Below are 16,800 nucleotides of genomic sequence, written 5' to 3'. Positions count from 1 at the left end.
CCATCTTTCATTTGAGACACACACACACACACACACACACACACACATACACACACACACACACACACACACACACACACACAATATGACTTTTAAAAACGTTTTATTCTTGTGCCAGTGGAACTATCAAACCAGATTGCAGCATGAGCACAAAAATACATAGCCAACTTGGAATCATCTTGTAAAAAAATACTGGCAAATGAGGTGTTAAAGCATACAATATTCAATCAGGTTTGTTATTATAGCACCAGTTTCTTCATGTCAGTCATTTCACTTTAATTCAATAATTGCAATTTCCTATAATTAACTTTCATATATTGCACAGCAAACACATACACTGCACTGCACTGCTGTCAAATAGTTGTGTTTAGCTGAAGATATGCATTTGTGCCAGAGGGGGGCGCCAACATACAACAGATCAAGCCACCCGACAATTTCATTATCAGTCACATGACTAATACACCCACTGTTAAGACAGTCTCTCTCAAACTGCTCTCAAAGCATCAATACTGTGTTCAATGGTTATGAGTGAGTGTGCATCGCTAAATGAAATGCATTGCTTAATACACATTTCAAAGACACTTAAATTAATGTGCATAGTGCCTATTCACATCTGCAGATAGATGTAGTGTGAGCAGACAACTGAACATAAACCCCTTTTTTCAAGGGTTTTCAATGAGGTAAAAAGAAATGTAAATCATTAAAATATGTTACAACCATATGATAGTGTCATATCAGAGGATAGCATCAAGCAATTTAACCATAACATGTTGCCTAGCTAAATTACATGATCAAACTCAGTACCTACTGTATGTGTGTCCATATTTTAAGTTTCAATCTATGTAAAAACAGATGAGGTTTCCACAAATGCAAAAAATATATATGTATTATTTTGCAGATCAGTGGATGCTAAAGTCATAAAGAAATGCTTAAACTAACTGCTACAACTTACAATTGACAGAAGGCACTTGAACCATCACAAATCCATTTTTTCCGTGTTGCTTTGGCAGGGCTCTTTCACAACTTTTATTATATCACTGAAGCAGAGATGTAGCAATCTCAGCTTTCCTTTTCTTTCACAGGATTCCTACAAAAAAGAGAGAAGAAAAGAAACATAGCAGTGAGTCAGAGAGAACAATCAAGTCAGATAATAAAAAGCAAGACATGAGTTGCAGAGGTGAGGTGCAAACTGGTTCAGTAGAACTGATTTGCTCTGATAAAGCTCAATAAAGATATTCATCTTAACAGTTGAATGCTGAAAGACTGGGAACTCACAACACCTTATTTGTATCCATTTCAATGTATTTTACCATGATCAGTATAGCAAGACTCTACAGTATGTCTATTACCATCATGTACAGTATTTGTCCCAAGGATTGTCATGGTGTCAAAGGTCTGTCTGTCTCAGACACACTTCCTGGTTAGTGATTAACAAAGCAGGGAATTATGAAACAAGATACTCAAGGTAAATCCCAGACTTTCACAGAGCTTCAGAGTTCTTGGTTGTCTACGGGTATGTTTAACATTGAACCTCATCCCACCTGAGATTACATTGACTGGTTCTCATTATCCATTCATTGACATAATTCGGCTTATTTCAGTAATTGAATTCTATTCAGTCAAGACAACATTCCACCTTTCTGATCATCTGATAATGTAAAGCATCATACCTATGGAGCATTATCCTCGACTAGCTAACAGAAAAGTACTAAAATAGATTGTCTTTAAAATACCAGAACAAGAAAGTGATCATCCAACTCTTGATTTATTTTATTTATCTTTACCAGTTTTTTTTATGTTTACAGCATATATCATGTAAAACAGTTTAAAATGTTTTGTTTTTTTGTATTTAAAGCATGAAAAAATATGGAATCAGTATATTTACAAGTCAAATTTGACACTAATTAGAAATAAGAAAATGTTCACTAATTTATGTCATTTATTGTTTACCTCAAGAAAAGAGGCAATTACTGTATGAGTACACAGCCAGCCATTGGCTGGTAAAGTGAGTCCATGATTCATTCATTTATGCATTTCAAAACCAGAGATTGTGTCAAGTTAACACGGGTCATCATATGTTTTTTTACATAGTAGCAAAACTCTACAGTGGAGATATGAGATGACTGCACATACTTTTTCTGAGACAGATTGACTAGCTGTTCATGGTGACAAATCACTTTGATAAGATTAGGCCAGACACAATAGGTAACATTAAAACATACAATCCACACCTGAAATCCACACACTTCAGCATATTTTTCTGCCTGATGTCACAACAGTGCTTAGTCACAACTGCGATAAGTAGTGAGGAAGAATGACTCATGAAGTCACAGCTGCCTGCAGACACTGACATTTACCAGACCAGACTCCATTGATTAAATTGATCCCACCATTCAAGTTTTTTTTTCACCCAGTGATGCCAAACTTCTTTACCAGTAAATACTATCCGATTAATTTCCCAACAGAGATTTCCCACCGCTTATGATTATGACACATAACATACCCCTGCCATAAAACCCGCTTATAAAACCCCCACCCAGCAAACTTGTGGCTACCATGTCCATGAGACAAGAGAATATAGAACCTTTTGATTTCACTTCATGGATATCCATTAACATTCATTAAGTCTCAGCTGATGTCTTTTTAAGTCATCTAACGAGAGACCACTTTTGGTATAACCATAAACGAAAATACCCAAACACAAAAACAAACCCACAAAAACATAAATAGATAAACTCTAAATTAAACCTCAGAGAAATAGCATTTCGATACTTTATACATGTGTTTTTTTTTTCTTTTCTTTTTTTTTTTTTAAAGGAAAACTCTTACTGACATTACAGTTCAGCACAGTCCGTTGTACATGTGGATCAAGAGAAGGCACGGTATGTCCATTTGTGACCTCAGGTGAAGCAGATACACGCTCCGCCTCCTCCCTCAATCAGCCAGTTATAAGGTGCCATGTTGTGTTGGATTGCAATGTTTACAAATCATCTCAACTTCAAAGACAAGCTCAACCCACGGTGGTCAGGGGGGAAAAGATGAAGCATTGTGCAGGTACCAATTTCTCTGCAGCATAATATGAGTTCTGTAATGGCCCTTTACCACTGCAATTTCAGTGCTCTTGCACTGGCATCATTTGTTAAGGTTTTCAATAGTTCAAGATTTGGGTCCACTACACCACCAACACATCGATGGACCCAAATCTTCCCAACACCTTTTTCTGCAGTGTTAGGTAGTCTGTAGTGTTGCTGTGACACAGAATCAAAGAAGTGTGCCAGAGTAAACATTGCTGGTTATTTCCACATAGCTCCTGTAGTAGCAGTGAATATTACTTCAAAGACCACAAAGATGACTTTGCATTGGCAATCACATGATGGCCATGATGTCGGCTGGTTGTAAACTTAAACGTAAAATATCTCTGATATACTTTATATGGCCCATCTATCCTGTACAACTATACAGAATAGTTCATCTGAATTCTTTATATTTTACTTATATACATGTTATGAATCTCTTCTTAATATCTAAGATATTTTTGGAGTACAAATTCACAGTGGTATAAAAGTACTTATACCATAAGTTCTTGTTTGACATAGAAATATATTGCCAGTGAACAGAAATAAAAGTATGATTGACAAGATCTTGTTTTCTGAAATAATAATAATAAATACACAGCGCTGTGTTGGTTCTGATAGCTGGATGGCTTGTGAACAAGAGCAGTATTACAGAGAAAGCTGTTTACTCTGATTTTATACAGACAATGTGTGTGGCAAATGCACAATTTAGTTATATCATATACCTTCGCTGGGCATCAGGCAAGTTGAAACCTATACCATGATCTGATCATGACCACATTACTGACCCATTTTTCATATGTGATAAGGCATTCCACTGATCTGGAAAAGAATACACTTTAAGGCAAACAGGGAGGCCCGTGAATATGGTACAAAAGAAATACAAAATAATTAAAACAAAACATGAAAAGATAAACACTCGCTGTGACATGAACGATTATGCCATGAAACAATAATGGTCATACTACTGCCATGAGAGAATGTATAATTAGTATGTTAGACAAAGCCTAATGTGTGTTTTGTACCTTGTGCTTTTCAAAAAAAATATAGAAAACACACAGTAAACAAAAAACTGCAACATATGTGCCAGCCAGGCAGCCCCCATTGTGTTATGTGGCCTGAGAAAGAGCAGGAGGGGTCTTTCATTACAGACACATCAACATGGACATGGGCTCATGCCCACCACTGACATATCCTCAGTCAAAAACGCTGAGAAGTGTTAAAGAGTTTTGAGATTTAAAAAAAGACCAAAAAAAAATGTAGTCAGGAAAGAACAGGTCATGAGAAAGTTAGAAAATCCAGTGAGCTGTGAGAGGTTGTTACGAGAGGAGAAGGAGCACAGGAGAGGGGGGGGGGAAACAAAAAGAGGTGAAGAAAAGGCTTAAAAAGATAAATCATTTCACCACAACTGACTTGGAGAGAAAAGCTTCCAGCTCTGAGTCTCCTCCTGGGTTGCTTCTTCCGTGGCTCACGGCTGAGGCCGAGGAAGAGGCAGCGACACTCGGCTTGGGCAAACTATACATGTACACGGCCCCAATGACCAGCCCTGCGCCCAGCGTGAAGACCAAGTCCACGTGGAAGCCGAAGAGGTAGACGGACATGATGGTGGACACAACAATGGAGAAGGAGGTGGCAAAGCCCTTCAGGATGTTGTCGGCATACTTCACCACCACGGCCACCAGGAGGCCGCCGAACGCCTGGTTGAGGATCACGCCCCACACCATGGGCGTGTAGCCAAACAGGAAGCCCTTCTCGGCGATGGCGGCACCGTCGTTCCACCACAGGCCCAGCAGTCCCAGGACCGTGCCAAAGATGCCCAGCTGCACGTTCCGCAGCCACACGGACGCCGAGCTGCCCTTGAGGATCTTCTCAAAATAGACGCCGGCGAAGCCGGACGACAGGCACGACACCACCACCGCCACCAGACCCTTGCCGTAGCTCTGGCCGGAGTCGGCCGCCGAGGCCTCCTTCTGCTTGCCGCTCTCCTGCTGCACCTGGACGACGGCGACGCCGGCGAACAGCAGCAGCAGGGAGACCCACTGCACCCGCGACAGGCTCTTCCGCAGCATCAGCACGGAGAAGAGGGCTGTGGTCAGGATCTTCAGCTGATACGTCACCTGGAGTCAGAACACGTACAGGTAAAAAAAAAAAAAAGTGTGAGAAAGAACAGAAGACAGAAGGAATGAGCAGACAAAGTGGGTGAGAGGGGAAGCAAGCAAGAAAGCAGAGTTATCTACAAAGGAAACCCCAAGATATCACAACCAGGCATGAAATTGAACGTTTATCATTGTGTTTACAGAACACAAAGTACCAGACACCCGGTCACTGGGACCACTTATGAATGTAGGGGTTGTTTTTGTTTTGTGACCTCAAGTTGGAAATGACCGTAATCAACACTGGAAGCATCTGGGGCATTTCGAAACGGTTCACATTAGAGAGGGCACAATAACCCCAAAGATGAAAGAAGGAAATGACAGTGAGGGAGAGCCAGAGGATAGAGCAGTAAATTCCTCTTTCTCCTTTTATGTCCCAGCTTCGGGCTACGGCAGTCAGAGGCTAGGCTAATTCATCTCACCTGGAATGTGGCTGCTGGGAGGTTTGAAATGGCCACATACTGCAGGTTGTTCTGAAGTGTGTAGATAAGGGACGGGACGGCCAGTTTTAGCGTGTCCCTGAACTGAACGACTATGGAGTCGTACAGGAGAACCCCAAACTCCTTGAGGTTACCTACAAATAGAAAAACAGGGCAATATGCAATAGATAGATTAGATAGATAGATAGATACAGCTAGATAGATAGACTGATAGGTAGAATATGCAAGCTTGTTTGTGCGTGCTTGTGCGACGTGTTTGTTAGTTCATTCAAACATAGGCGAGCTTAGGATGTCAAATGTTGGTTTTATTTCACTGCTGGCTTAATGGCAGGAGAATAAAATGTTCTGCCTGATATAGACCCATTCAACTGTATCATGTGTCAACATGCGTTCCTGAGACTATTCCCGGCAGAACAGAAAACAACATTGAACTAATGGTACCTTGAGAATAAAAAAAAAAGTTTTAAAGTCGACATTTTGTAGAGCATTAGGCTAAAAGCATTTGAAAGTATCTGCGTTGGTTTTGAACATTTCGACCGCAAATCTTCTAGGAACAGACTGAAAGGGTCTAGAAGACAATACACCAGAAGAAACATAAAGCATTAAGCATTTTCTAGCATTATCTAACCTCACATCCAAGCGGCAATCACGGAGACCTACCCCTTTTTTGAAACAAAATGATGAGCAGACAAGTGCAGCCTTTGAGAATCTCTGCCATGACGACAGCCGAGGTCGCAAAGAAGCGATCCCCTGGCAGTGTGCGAACATATCGGATGCTGAGAATGAGTGAGGCGTTCTGGATCACCAAGATAGCCAAACTGATGTACTTCAACTTCTTGTTCACGTCTGTGCAGAGAGGCAAAATGACAAAACAAAATCAATTATCAGTGGATGTTGTGCTGTAACTGATGTTCGTTTCCACACAGATACAGTATTTTGACCGTGCTCTCTTACATGTAGGGCTATAGACTTCTGTGTACAGGATTCTACAGGAAAAACATCCTTGCTGAATGGAAGAATAAACCTCAACAATCCTTGAACTGACAATTACATCATTACAACATTAAATTACATTACATTTGTTCATTTAGGTGACGCTTGGGACTTGCAAATGACGACTAAGTTTCAAACTGCATTGCAGTTGGTGTAACAATAAACACTTTTACAAAAAATATCTGACTGTCAGAGGATGAGAGTGCAGAAGTTTAAGAACTAGTCAACGGACAGTAGTAGGAGACATAAGTAGAAGTGAGAAGAACATATTGAAGTTGAACTAACATAAATTCCTCAATATAGAACACTAACTAACTAATGCGCTAATGTGTGAAGCTATTTCTACTCCCTTGGTAAACAGAAAAAGGCTAAACAGACATCCATTTATAAAACGCTCAATACGGATAGTGTTCTGGAAGTAGACAAATATAGGTGCAGCCCAACGAATGCTTTAAGTATGAAACATGACGCATTTACAACTGTCGTAATTGCTCATATTTACTCGGTGAAGTATGCCATTTCCTTAACAATGAGAAATCAAGCAAATGTAGGGTAGGATAGCCTTATGCTAGTATTTCTAAGAACTCGTCCAACTTGCTGGTCGTGTACCCAACCCACCAAAGTTAGCTATCTAGTCTTAATTCTCAAACAAGCTGCTCAAAAGGCTTAATATTTACCTCCTCTCATGTTCACCTCTAGAAACAAACTTAGTGCACACTGAAGAAGACACTATGACTATGATTGAGGATACATGACAGGGTATCCTAAAGATTCTTTAGTTGCCGTTTCTGGTTTAACTGGATTAGCAGACAATGGTAGTGGCCCATTATGTAATGAATTGATACTGTTCCATACATGAAGGACGAAATATAGATAATGCTTTACAGATTAGCTAAAGGATAATGGTAGTGGACTGCGCTATCATGTTAATTTGACGTTAGCTTGCTATTTATCTAGCTCACTAGCTAACATTATCTTATGGCAAATTGTCAATTCCAGACGGCGTGGAATGACCCGTCAATCAAGACAGCACTATTAATAAGTAATGGTAACCATAGCCTACAAGACTCGTGTAATATTACCCACATAACATTAATAATACGGTTCTACCGACAGCCTAGCCGAGTTTCCACATCTGGTAGCTTAAGCTACTAAACTTCACTGTTTAGTCGAAGTAACACTGTAACATTATCCACTCCAGCTAAGTGAGCGAGAATGTCTTATACAATAAATACAATTTCATCCATTCAGATATTTCTGGTCTAAAAATAAACTATTGTTACTAGTGCTACTGTGATCCTCCTCAGTTAACGTTAATTTCAGACGGCTAGCTAACAAGGAAACAGATAACATTAATTGATAACGTTACGGTCACTAACTTTCACAAGTGTGAGAACGATCATCAACATAATACAGTTTCGCAGATTACCGTCAAAGTGTCTGGGTTTTACCTTCATTTTGTTTACTGCGAAAACTCTTATCTTCCCCAACTCCAGAGCCCGTGCCATGGCTGCTCCCTGCCATGTTGGCATTGACGTTTCAGTGCAGAGAACTGGCTAGCTAGCTAGCTAACAAACACCAGCTTCTCCAGCAATGTGTAGACTACTGGCCAGCTAGCAAGCAATACATCGGAGAGGACTGTTCTACAGTCCCTAGCTGCTACTCAGACTTCAATCCAACTGGACACTTGAGACTGCTGCAGTCAAACTAGAAACAGAGGCCCTGTCATCGTAGACATTGCTGAGAATGTAAGAATTATAAATGCAGTGTCAACCTAGTTGTAAGGTATATCTGTTATTATACACGTTTACATTCATCTCCTCGCTCGCTAGCTACATTCATCCAGCCTCTTGTTGTCTCTCCGTTGCTTTATTTCCGCCTTGTCTGTCGTGGCAACCTGGTGGCAACTGTCATTGGTCCATAGAGCGGCTGATTTAAAAACAGAGTTTGCGCATCTGCGGCGCCCGGCGAAACCTAATTCTGCCATCTACTGTAGAAACACATGTTCAACTGCTGCAAATTAGGTCGTTAGTGGCACTTAATGGTGATGTTTAAAGTGAGGTGATACTAGGCTAGTCAGTCTATGGTTGTTATAATATGTGAAGAAAAGAAGCGTGTTGAAACTTAGATCAGAGATGGTTGATAAAGCTAATCCAGTAACTAAACAATCTTTAGCCAATGCGCTTGTGTAGCCTACTCCTTTCGAACACACAGATTTGCAGGGATTGGCCCCTAGGCCTAAATTTCGTTTTTTTGTTAATGTAGCCTATATTTCAACAATCAGTGATTGATGGTAGTATCCTAGATTATTTATGATGTAGGCCTATTTTAAATATGTAGGTCTATTTCAAAAGCAAAATAGGTGGTCTAGGCTATTTTATCATTTATCTATTTTATTGAGCTGAAGAAAAATGTATCAAAATACTTTGAATAGGGCCTACTTACTGAGCCTATACATATTCGGAGGACTGCCTCATTGTGAAATTTTAGCATTTGCCATGTAGCCTATTCTCTGAAGTTGTGGTCAGGCTCATTCTTTTTGAGTTGAAATGACTTTTGACAGCTTGAGATATTGCATCACTTGACAGCAGACTCTGTTCATCAGCTAGTTTGTAAAATAACCACTCTAGCAGCAGTTCTTTATAACTGATTGTTGATTGAAGATGTTATTGTGGGTGGGAACGAATTGGCGCAATTTGGTTACTTCATTGGTGAAAAGGGCCATCTGTCATCATCTGTAGGCCTATGATTTTTTTTTTTTTTTTTTTAAATGATTAAACACAACTTAATAATTTAAATCAAATTATTGTGCAGACCTCTATGGCCTGAGGCCCCCCAGTGGTCCCTAGACCCCACTTTAAGAACCATCTGGACTGATGTCCAGATATGATCAGAATATTGATATTCAGAGAAAAGCTGTGGCTCTCAAACATTGTAAACAGCGTCAGTGCAGGCCTACTGATGAAGGAATAGATCAGATAGACAGACATTGTTTGCAAAGTGTTTGCATGTTTCCTTTAAAGAGTATTTTTAGCATCAAAAGCATATTTTATTTTGATACATGTGGCTGGTTTATAACTTGAAATTAAGGTATTTATATTTTATTTTAAAAAGCATCTGTATGTATTTTTGCCCAACCAACATTATTCTATTCAGTTGAACCGTCAGAGAGGAGGCAGAGAGAGAGAGAGAGTTTGGGGTGCAGTCTCATCAGGATCTGCAGTGTCATAGTGTCTTTATTGTCCTAAGGACATTCTTTTTCACACATATCATTTACATTTGACAAAAAGACAGCAGCAACTGATGTTAACGTCACAGCCTCATACATAGCATATCACATATAACATCCTTAACACAGTGCAAGCAAGTGTGGACAGTGCAGACAAACAAACACAAAAGAATAGGGGGCATGGATGATTGTCACAGGAGACTGTTTAGTGCAGTCATGGCCGAGGATAGGCTACAAAACTTTTCTTTAAAGTGCACTTTTTTCCAGTCCAGGGCTCTGTACCTGAGGCCAGATGGGAGTAAGGTGAAGAACCGGGGATAGTCAGGGCTGCTTACTATGGTGCGGGGGGGTTGGGAGAGAAGGAGTGGAAGATGGGGGAGAGCTCCATTGCGCAGCACTTCAGCACCTTTGCCGGGATGCCATCTGGCCTATAATAGTGCTTTGCCAACTAGACATTCACATTCTGATGCCATCAGGAAACATCCCAAATGGAAAAGACATAGAAAAAAACGTATATGCCAGCAATGTGTTTTATATCCAAACTTGTTTGAATTGAAAGTGGCCCCTTTCTCGTTTTCCTCATACAACGTCATATATAGTCCTTATAGGTTACAATGTTTTATATGTTTCAGGTTACACAGATTTAGCAAAGATCTTATAATGGTTTCACTGTCTGTCATATAAAAACCTGATAGATTTTTATATGACAGTGAACAACAACAACAAAAATCAAAACATTTGTGCACCCACATTTAATTTGAATCACTTCAATTAGGTCACAAGGAACCATTACGGCTACTAGCTTGGTTTATTTGCCTCAGAGACATTTTTTAACCAGTCCACGCAAAATCCAATGATGACAAAAGACCAAGTTTGGCCACAACATCAGAGAATACAAATGACATTTGCTCAATTGTTATGATTATGGGGGGAGGATCCTCAGAAAATGTTCTACCCCTCAAGGGGTCCTGGAACTGGTTCGAACAAATCATTTTTGTTTTGATCTGGACATTTGTTTTGGTTTGTTGACCTGATGAATAATCCAATCATGACCCACTTTTAGTGTATTGGCAAAGATTGACAGATTTACTTTGAAAATGTTCTGGTTTCTGGGGTGGTTTATGATGCTTAGTAAAGTTCCCAAAGCCTTTGGGAATACAAACAGTCCCATAATAAGAGCCTTGCACCTTCTCATTAGGCATGTTTTCAGTAGTCATTCTTCTGTGTATACCAAACCCAACTAAAGTGTTTCTTGCCAAAGAGCATTTTCATTTAATTTGACAATAGACACACTTCCTGAAGTTACTCCTGATGCTTGTAATTAAATGACTGGAAATGCTGGCATTCCCTTTAAATAATCTATTAGCAAAGGTCACTTTTGATGATTTATTGGGGGAGTTGTGACCCCAAGATGATATTTTCCAACAGTGGTTCTTATAATGTCTTGCCTATATCATCCTCCATGCTGTGTGGTGGCAGGATAACCATGGGTCTGTTTGTCACATTTCCAGTTTTAATTATGGTTTTCACTGTAAGCATTTTCAACAAAGTTATAGTTTTATAGCCATTCGCTAATGTCAAGAGACTTTATTTTTCATTTAAATTTAGTGTAGGCCTATCTCTTGTCTTTCCGAAATGACTTTGATGATGATGATTTAACCTCTGTCACGTTATTTTCCTTATCGTGAAAAAGAAAGTCATGACTACTTCTGAAAGTTCAACGACACTCCATAATCCGTAAAACTTTAAGTTGAAATGAGATAGGGAAATTCTTCTGTTGCATTTTGTATATAGGATTTTCTAAGAGCCAATAATTGTGGATAATGTGTTTTTGTAAAAATATCAATTTCTTTTTAAGATTTTGCTTTTTAACAGAATAAATTGGTTAACGTCAAGGTTGGATTTTTCCTCATTGTTTTCATTCATTACAATAAATGTTTTGACTGCATAACACTTCCTTACAGGTTCAGGTAAAGAGAAATGATAAAGGACCTGCTTACACCGGCAATAACAGTCCAAATAAAACACTGTAAGAGAATTCATTATGTGGCTATATACACAGACATGTGGATGTTTTTTTATGGCAAAAATTTTCATTAAAAATATGACTTACAGTACTCTATATTCAAAAGCTACTTTGAAATAGCATTCTGCAGTATTGAACTTTATTTTTAATGCTAAAGAAACTAAGTAAGTAAGGATGTCATTAACAGGTCTAGGCAATGGCATAATTAAATGTAGCCTGATACTAAACCAGACAATAGAAGAAATTGACTGTGGCACTCTGGGGACCATACAGTGAAGTAGACATATTACAGTATCTTAGTCCCAGGGCCTAGAGGCAGAAAATGAGGAGTTATGGTCTGGCCTCCCTGTGGACCCTGAGGGGTACAGTAGCCCTGGCATGGTCACATGAAGATTAGATACCGTTTTAATCTAAATTTGTCATAGGTCGACACATTTAAAAAAAAAAAAAAATGCAACCACTTGCTCTGGGCATACACATGAACACATGAGCAATTAAGGTGTTTCTACATCAGCCTCTCCATTAAAAACTTTTCTGTCCTTTTCTTCATTTCTCAAGTGTTTCTATTGCTGACTGGACTATGCCTATGTTCACAAAGTTGTGTAGTGCGTAGACAACACAAAAAATGGTAACTTAGTTAGTGACAAATATTGTTTTATTTACAAACATTGTATATACAGTGTATAGACATTCAGGTGAAAATCTTATTTGAAATAAATAACATTACCTAAACAATTTACAGTAAACAATACACAAGTATCAAGCTGTTACAACCCAGGCTAAACAACCCAGATTTTCAAAAATAACTTAAGGGTGACATTGCTTTTGTTCAATTCCCTCCAACGTCCCAAGCATCTGGGTTAACAGGCACTTCTATCAATTGTATCTATTGTAATTCAAACTGTATATGTTTTTTAGTGGGGAGATTTGTCCACTGAACACAACATTGCTCCCAGGCGTGTTATAAACGTATCCAACCCAAAGAAAGACATCAGATCAAACAAGCTGTTTTAAATTGAACTTGCTGATGCCCAGTATTACACTCTTGATGGCATGTAGACCATTCTTAGTCCTGGGTTAAACAATGACTCCTTGTTCAAGGTTCTTTCTTTAGTATTGACAATCTGAACGTCAGAGAGAAATGAAATCCTGTGGGTTAGCTGTTGATGAGCAGAACAACACATTGTAGTTTGAAAAAGAAACAACCCCAAAGCTTTTCAGGAGCAACAGGAATCTCTTTTTAAATCCAGTGATGCCACTCCCAAGCTCTAACGTACTTCAGGTCTTTTAAAGTGGATCAGTAGTGCTCTGTCTTATTGTTATGTGAGGTGGGAATTGGAAACTGGATCCCTGGTCTTTGTTACCTCTTAAAACAAGGTGAAAAATCCTTAGATACAACTACCTGTAAAACCAGGTCTTAAGTATCAGTTTTGGTCTTAGGGCAAATAAATGCCAACATTCTTGGCCTGCATTTGAAGTACAATGGGAGGTATCAGAAACTTTTCCATGCCTTGGATCATCAATAAATAACATACCATTTTGAAAATAAATAACACAATAAACTCCCTAATAAATAATAAAAAAAATCTTCTGATTTCCACAATTGTTTAACATTACTACAAAATAAAGTAACATCTAGATAACCCTCCACGTTGTACTAGGCCCAAATATTGGTAATTCAATCAAGGCATTAACAGCTTGAACTAGCTGAAGACTGTGCCTTATCGAAACAGAACAATCCTATGGCACAGTGTTACTCACAGAACGGATTGTTAAGTAACAGTCAGTGAGGAGAAAATGAGAAGCTGGACATGTGAAGTTATCCAGAAATTAGAGGCTTGGTGTGATGTTCTGTTCCTCTGACAAGTCTACAATATCCTCACAGGTCTCCATCCAAGGGTGCAGCAAGATGTCTTCTAAACTTGGTCTGTCTTCTGGCCTATATGATAGGCACCACAGAATTAATGACTGGCACTCTGGGAAAGCGAGAGAGGAACTTGGGGTTAGAGTCATACAACAGACAGTATCATTTGGCAGCAGGAATATTTGTTTATTCCCTACAGCACTCCAGGCCCAGAAGACTCACCTTTTGAGATGCGTTTAGTGAAACTGGGATTGGCTTGCACAATCTCTGAGTCCCTCTCAAAAGGGATGTCGCCACAGACCATGTCGAAAAGGAGTACTCCAAGTGACCACACAGTGAGAGGCCTGGCATGATAGCTGTGGTGTAGTATCCATTCAGGAGGGCTGTAGACTCTTGTACCTGTAACAAACAATTAAGGGACATTTGTTAGAAATGCAGTGCTAGTTGTGTCTTTCATGCTCAAGTGAGATTTGGCATGTAGCTGCTGATGATGTGAAGTTTAACATACCTTCAAAATCACTGTATTCACTTTCTTTGAGGAGAGCACCAGATCCAAAGTCAATGATTTTGATGTTTCCAGTGCGGGTGTCCACTAGCACATTCTCATCTTTTATGTCTCTGTGTACAATCCCCCGGGATTCACAGAACTGCAGGGCTTCCACTATCTGTCTCAGAAACCTGCAAAATATGCCACCAATGTCAGACCATGTTATTTACTTCCAAATAATAAAGAAAAGAAAACATTAGTTCGACCCTGACCATGTCAAATTGAGAACAAAGCTATTTCACCTCCTAATAGCAACTCAACTCACCTTTGGGCAATATGCTCTTCCAGACATCCTCGCTCTGTGATGAAGTCAAAGAGGTCCTGGCAGGGTTGTGGCCTCTCAAAGACAATTAGGAACCCACGTCCTGGCAGCTCAAACCAATCCAGCATCCGAATTATCCCACTATGAGTTTTTCCTGAGTTTGTTTCACCCGCCAGACGCAGAAGTAGAGCAATCTCCATGGGAACAAGTTTTGGTTCATCAGGCTGTAACAAGGAAAAAAGGGAGAGCTTGATTAGGCCACTTAAGAATATGGTAATTAGCCTATCTGAACGGCAGAGGAATCCATTTTGTTTAAATGTGTCACGTAGGCTATAATAATAAGTAATTGTTTTGTAATTATTCTGTAATAATATTGTAATAAATAGGAAAACATAGCCTAAAAGTATAACAAATCGAATTTCATTTAAATTGTACTACAATTTAATCAGCAAACAACAAATTAGGAATAATCAAATGAGTGCAGTTTCTGTTCTTGGGGAAATTATGACTATAATTTCGCAAATATTGTTTAGGAAAACTCGTCATTGCTACGTCATCCAAAACAGTTGGGGTTTTCCCTCCCTCCCCACCAGAGGGAGCAAAGCACCACACTGTGTAGCCTACACGCTGACTTTACAAGAGGACAATAACATCTAAACAAAAAACAAGAATCAAACGAAAACAAAGCAGAAAACGTAATCTTACCAGTCTTGCCCACTGCTGTACTCTATCAGTGGATATCTGTTTGATCGCAACCTAAAATGGACGAAATGCAAGATATAAGTTAATTAAGGTTAAGAGACAATAAAGACAAGAATTTTGTGCCAACAGTTGTGCCGTTTTAGCTAAACAAATAAAGACAGTATTCTCTTGAGGGGATATTCCAATCCAAACCCACCTGCAAGCCGTCTGAGATGCGCTGGCCAGCGAAGACAGACCCGAAGCCACCGCTCCCCAGCAGCAAACCAAGCTGATACTGCTTTTCAAAGGGCTCTTTGCCTGCTGTTTGTGGAAGGAAGTCATGAGTTAAGTAGTAAATACTTGAACAAATGCGTCTAAGAACACAACAGAAATTTACTTGAAAGGGTTATTAACTTTTGAAATGATGTGTAGGCCTATAAGTTATACCGAGTCTGTCTCTGTCACGTTGCAGATTAACGTTAGCTGCTACAGCTGACAATTCAAGTCAAATAAAACATGCGATAAAAAGTCATAGGCCAGCTATGCGTAGTCCTATGAAATTGTTAACACGTAAATCGAACATAGAACAGGTCAGACGAGATGATAGTAGGCTATTAATCTATATTTGCTACAATTATATAAAAATGTATAGTAAAAAGGCTTTCAATTTACCATGTTTGCCCCTAACATCCTCTGCTTGTTCCAAATGGATATCGACAATGCGGTTGTCCAACATCTTTGTTCGGCTTTACAATTTTGAAAAAATACACAAACCGAAGGTAGTTTCAAGATAACATCCAAGTTTGACCAACTTTAGTCTAGTTAATCCACCAGAGCTCCATTTAAATTCACAAAAACGTTGGTGCAATGCTCACGATGCGAACACATGTCAGAATGATGAGCTGAAAGTTTGTTGCTGTTTTAAGTTTACATCGGTGAACACGCCCAGGTAGAGGGTATTAGCCAATCAGAATCATGCCTTTCCCTGTATTTTGAACCGTCTTCCAATCACAACGTGCCTACATTTAAATATGAGAATATTAATGAGCCAATGTTTGGTTTTTCTCAGAACTCAACCGCTCAAATTAGGCTACCTTCCAGTAAAGTAGCGCGCGCTGCGCGGATTGGCTAAAGAAGGAAATGTGTTGGTGAATCGTAAACTTTTTTTTAGCTGTTTCTGTTTTTCTTTTCTTAAATCGATTAAATGAAATTAAATGGACTAAGACCTCCGCTTGTGTTTTAAGACAATCTGGTTCGTGACTGATAGGTATTGCATTGTCAAACACAATTAGATTTAAAATATGTAGTCTACAGGATTTTCCCACGGGGTATTGGCTTTAAATGTAAGGTTATTTCCATTTGCAACAGTGTCTGTGCCTCTTCAAAAACATTGCTTCAAACACAGTTTTATGTGAAGCACGTACACCTGACGCATCTTCTTGACTGGGAATGTACGGTGTTCCCATCATGGGTCTAACTAATCGCCGGAGGTGTTTCTGCTTTGAGTTTGGCATCCGTTTCAGAAAACTAT

General features: G+C 39.3%; 2 protein-coding genes across 2 annotated transcripts; both read right to left on the bottom strand.

Annotated features, from left to right (window-relative positions):
- Positions 1 to 125: 125 nt before the first annotated feature.
- On the bottom strand, positions 126 to 8,524 carry slc35a2 (solute carrier family 35 member 2). The gene is made up of 5 exons (XM_062541419.1): positions 8,112 to 8,524; positions 6,328 to 6,513; positions 5,650 to 5,801; positions 4,488 to 5,191; positions 126 to 1,087 (listed from the first exon to the last, which is right to left on the bottom strand). The coding sequence occupies exons 1-5, from the start codon at positions 8,182 to 8,184 to the stop codon at positions 1,060 to 1,062; spliced, it is 1,143 nt and encodes a 380-aa protein (XP_062397403.1). The 5' UTR covers positions 8,185 to 8,524; the 3' UTR covers positions 126 to 1,059.
- A 4,028-nt stretch (positions 8,525 to 12,552) lies between these two features.
- On the bottom strand, positions 12,553 to 16,170 carry pim2 (Pim-2 proto-oncogene, serine/threonine kinase). Its single transcript, XM_062541418.1, has 7 exons — positions 15,942 to 16,170; positions 15,487 to 15,590; positions 15,294 to 15,344; positions 14,592 to 14,812; positions 14,288 to 14,457; positions 14,002 to 14,178; positions 12,553 to 13,891 (listed from the first exon to the last, which is right to left on the bottom strand). The coding sequence occupies exons 1-7, from the start codon at positions 16,003 to 16,005 to the stop codon at positions 13,746 to 13,748; spliced, it is 933 nt and encodes a 310-aa protein (XP_062397402.1). The 5' UTR covers positions 16,006 to 16,170; the 3' UTR covers positions 12,553 to 13,745.
- Positions 16,171 to 16,800: the final 630 nt, after the last annotated feature.

Source organism: Sardina pilchardus, chromosome 7 (assembly GCF_963854185.1).
Source record: "Sardina pilchardus chromosome 7, fSarPil1.1, whole genome shotgun sequence".
In the NCBI taxonomy this organism is placed as follows: Eukaryota; Metazoa; Chordata; class Actinopteri; order Clupeiformes; family Clupeidae; genus Sardina; species Sardina pilchardus.
Note: the sequence above shows the minus strand (reverse complement) of the source record. Positions and strands in the feature narration are given on the sequence as shown.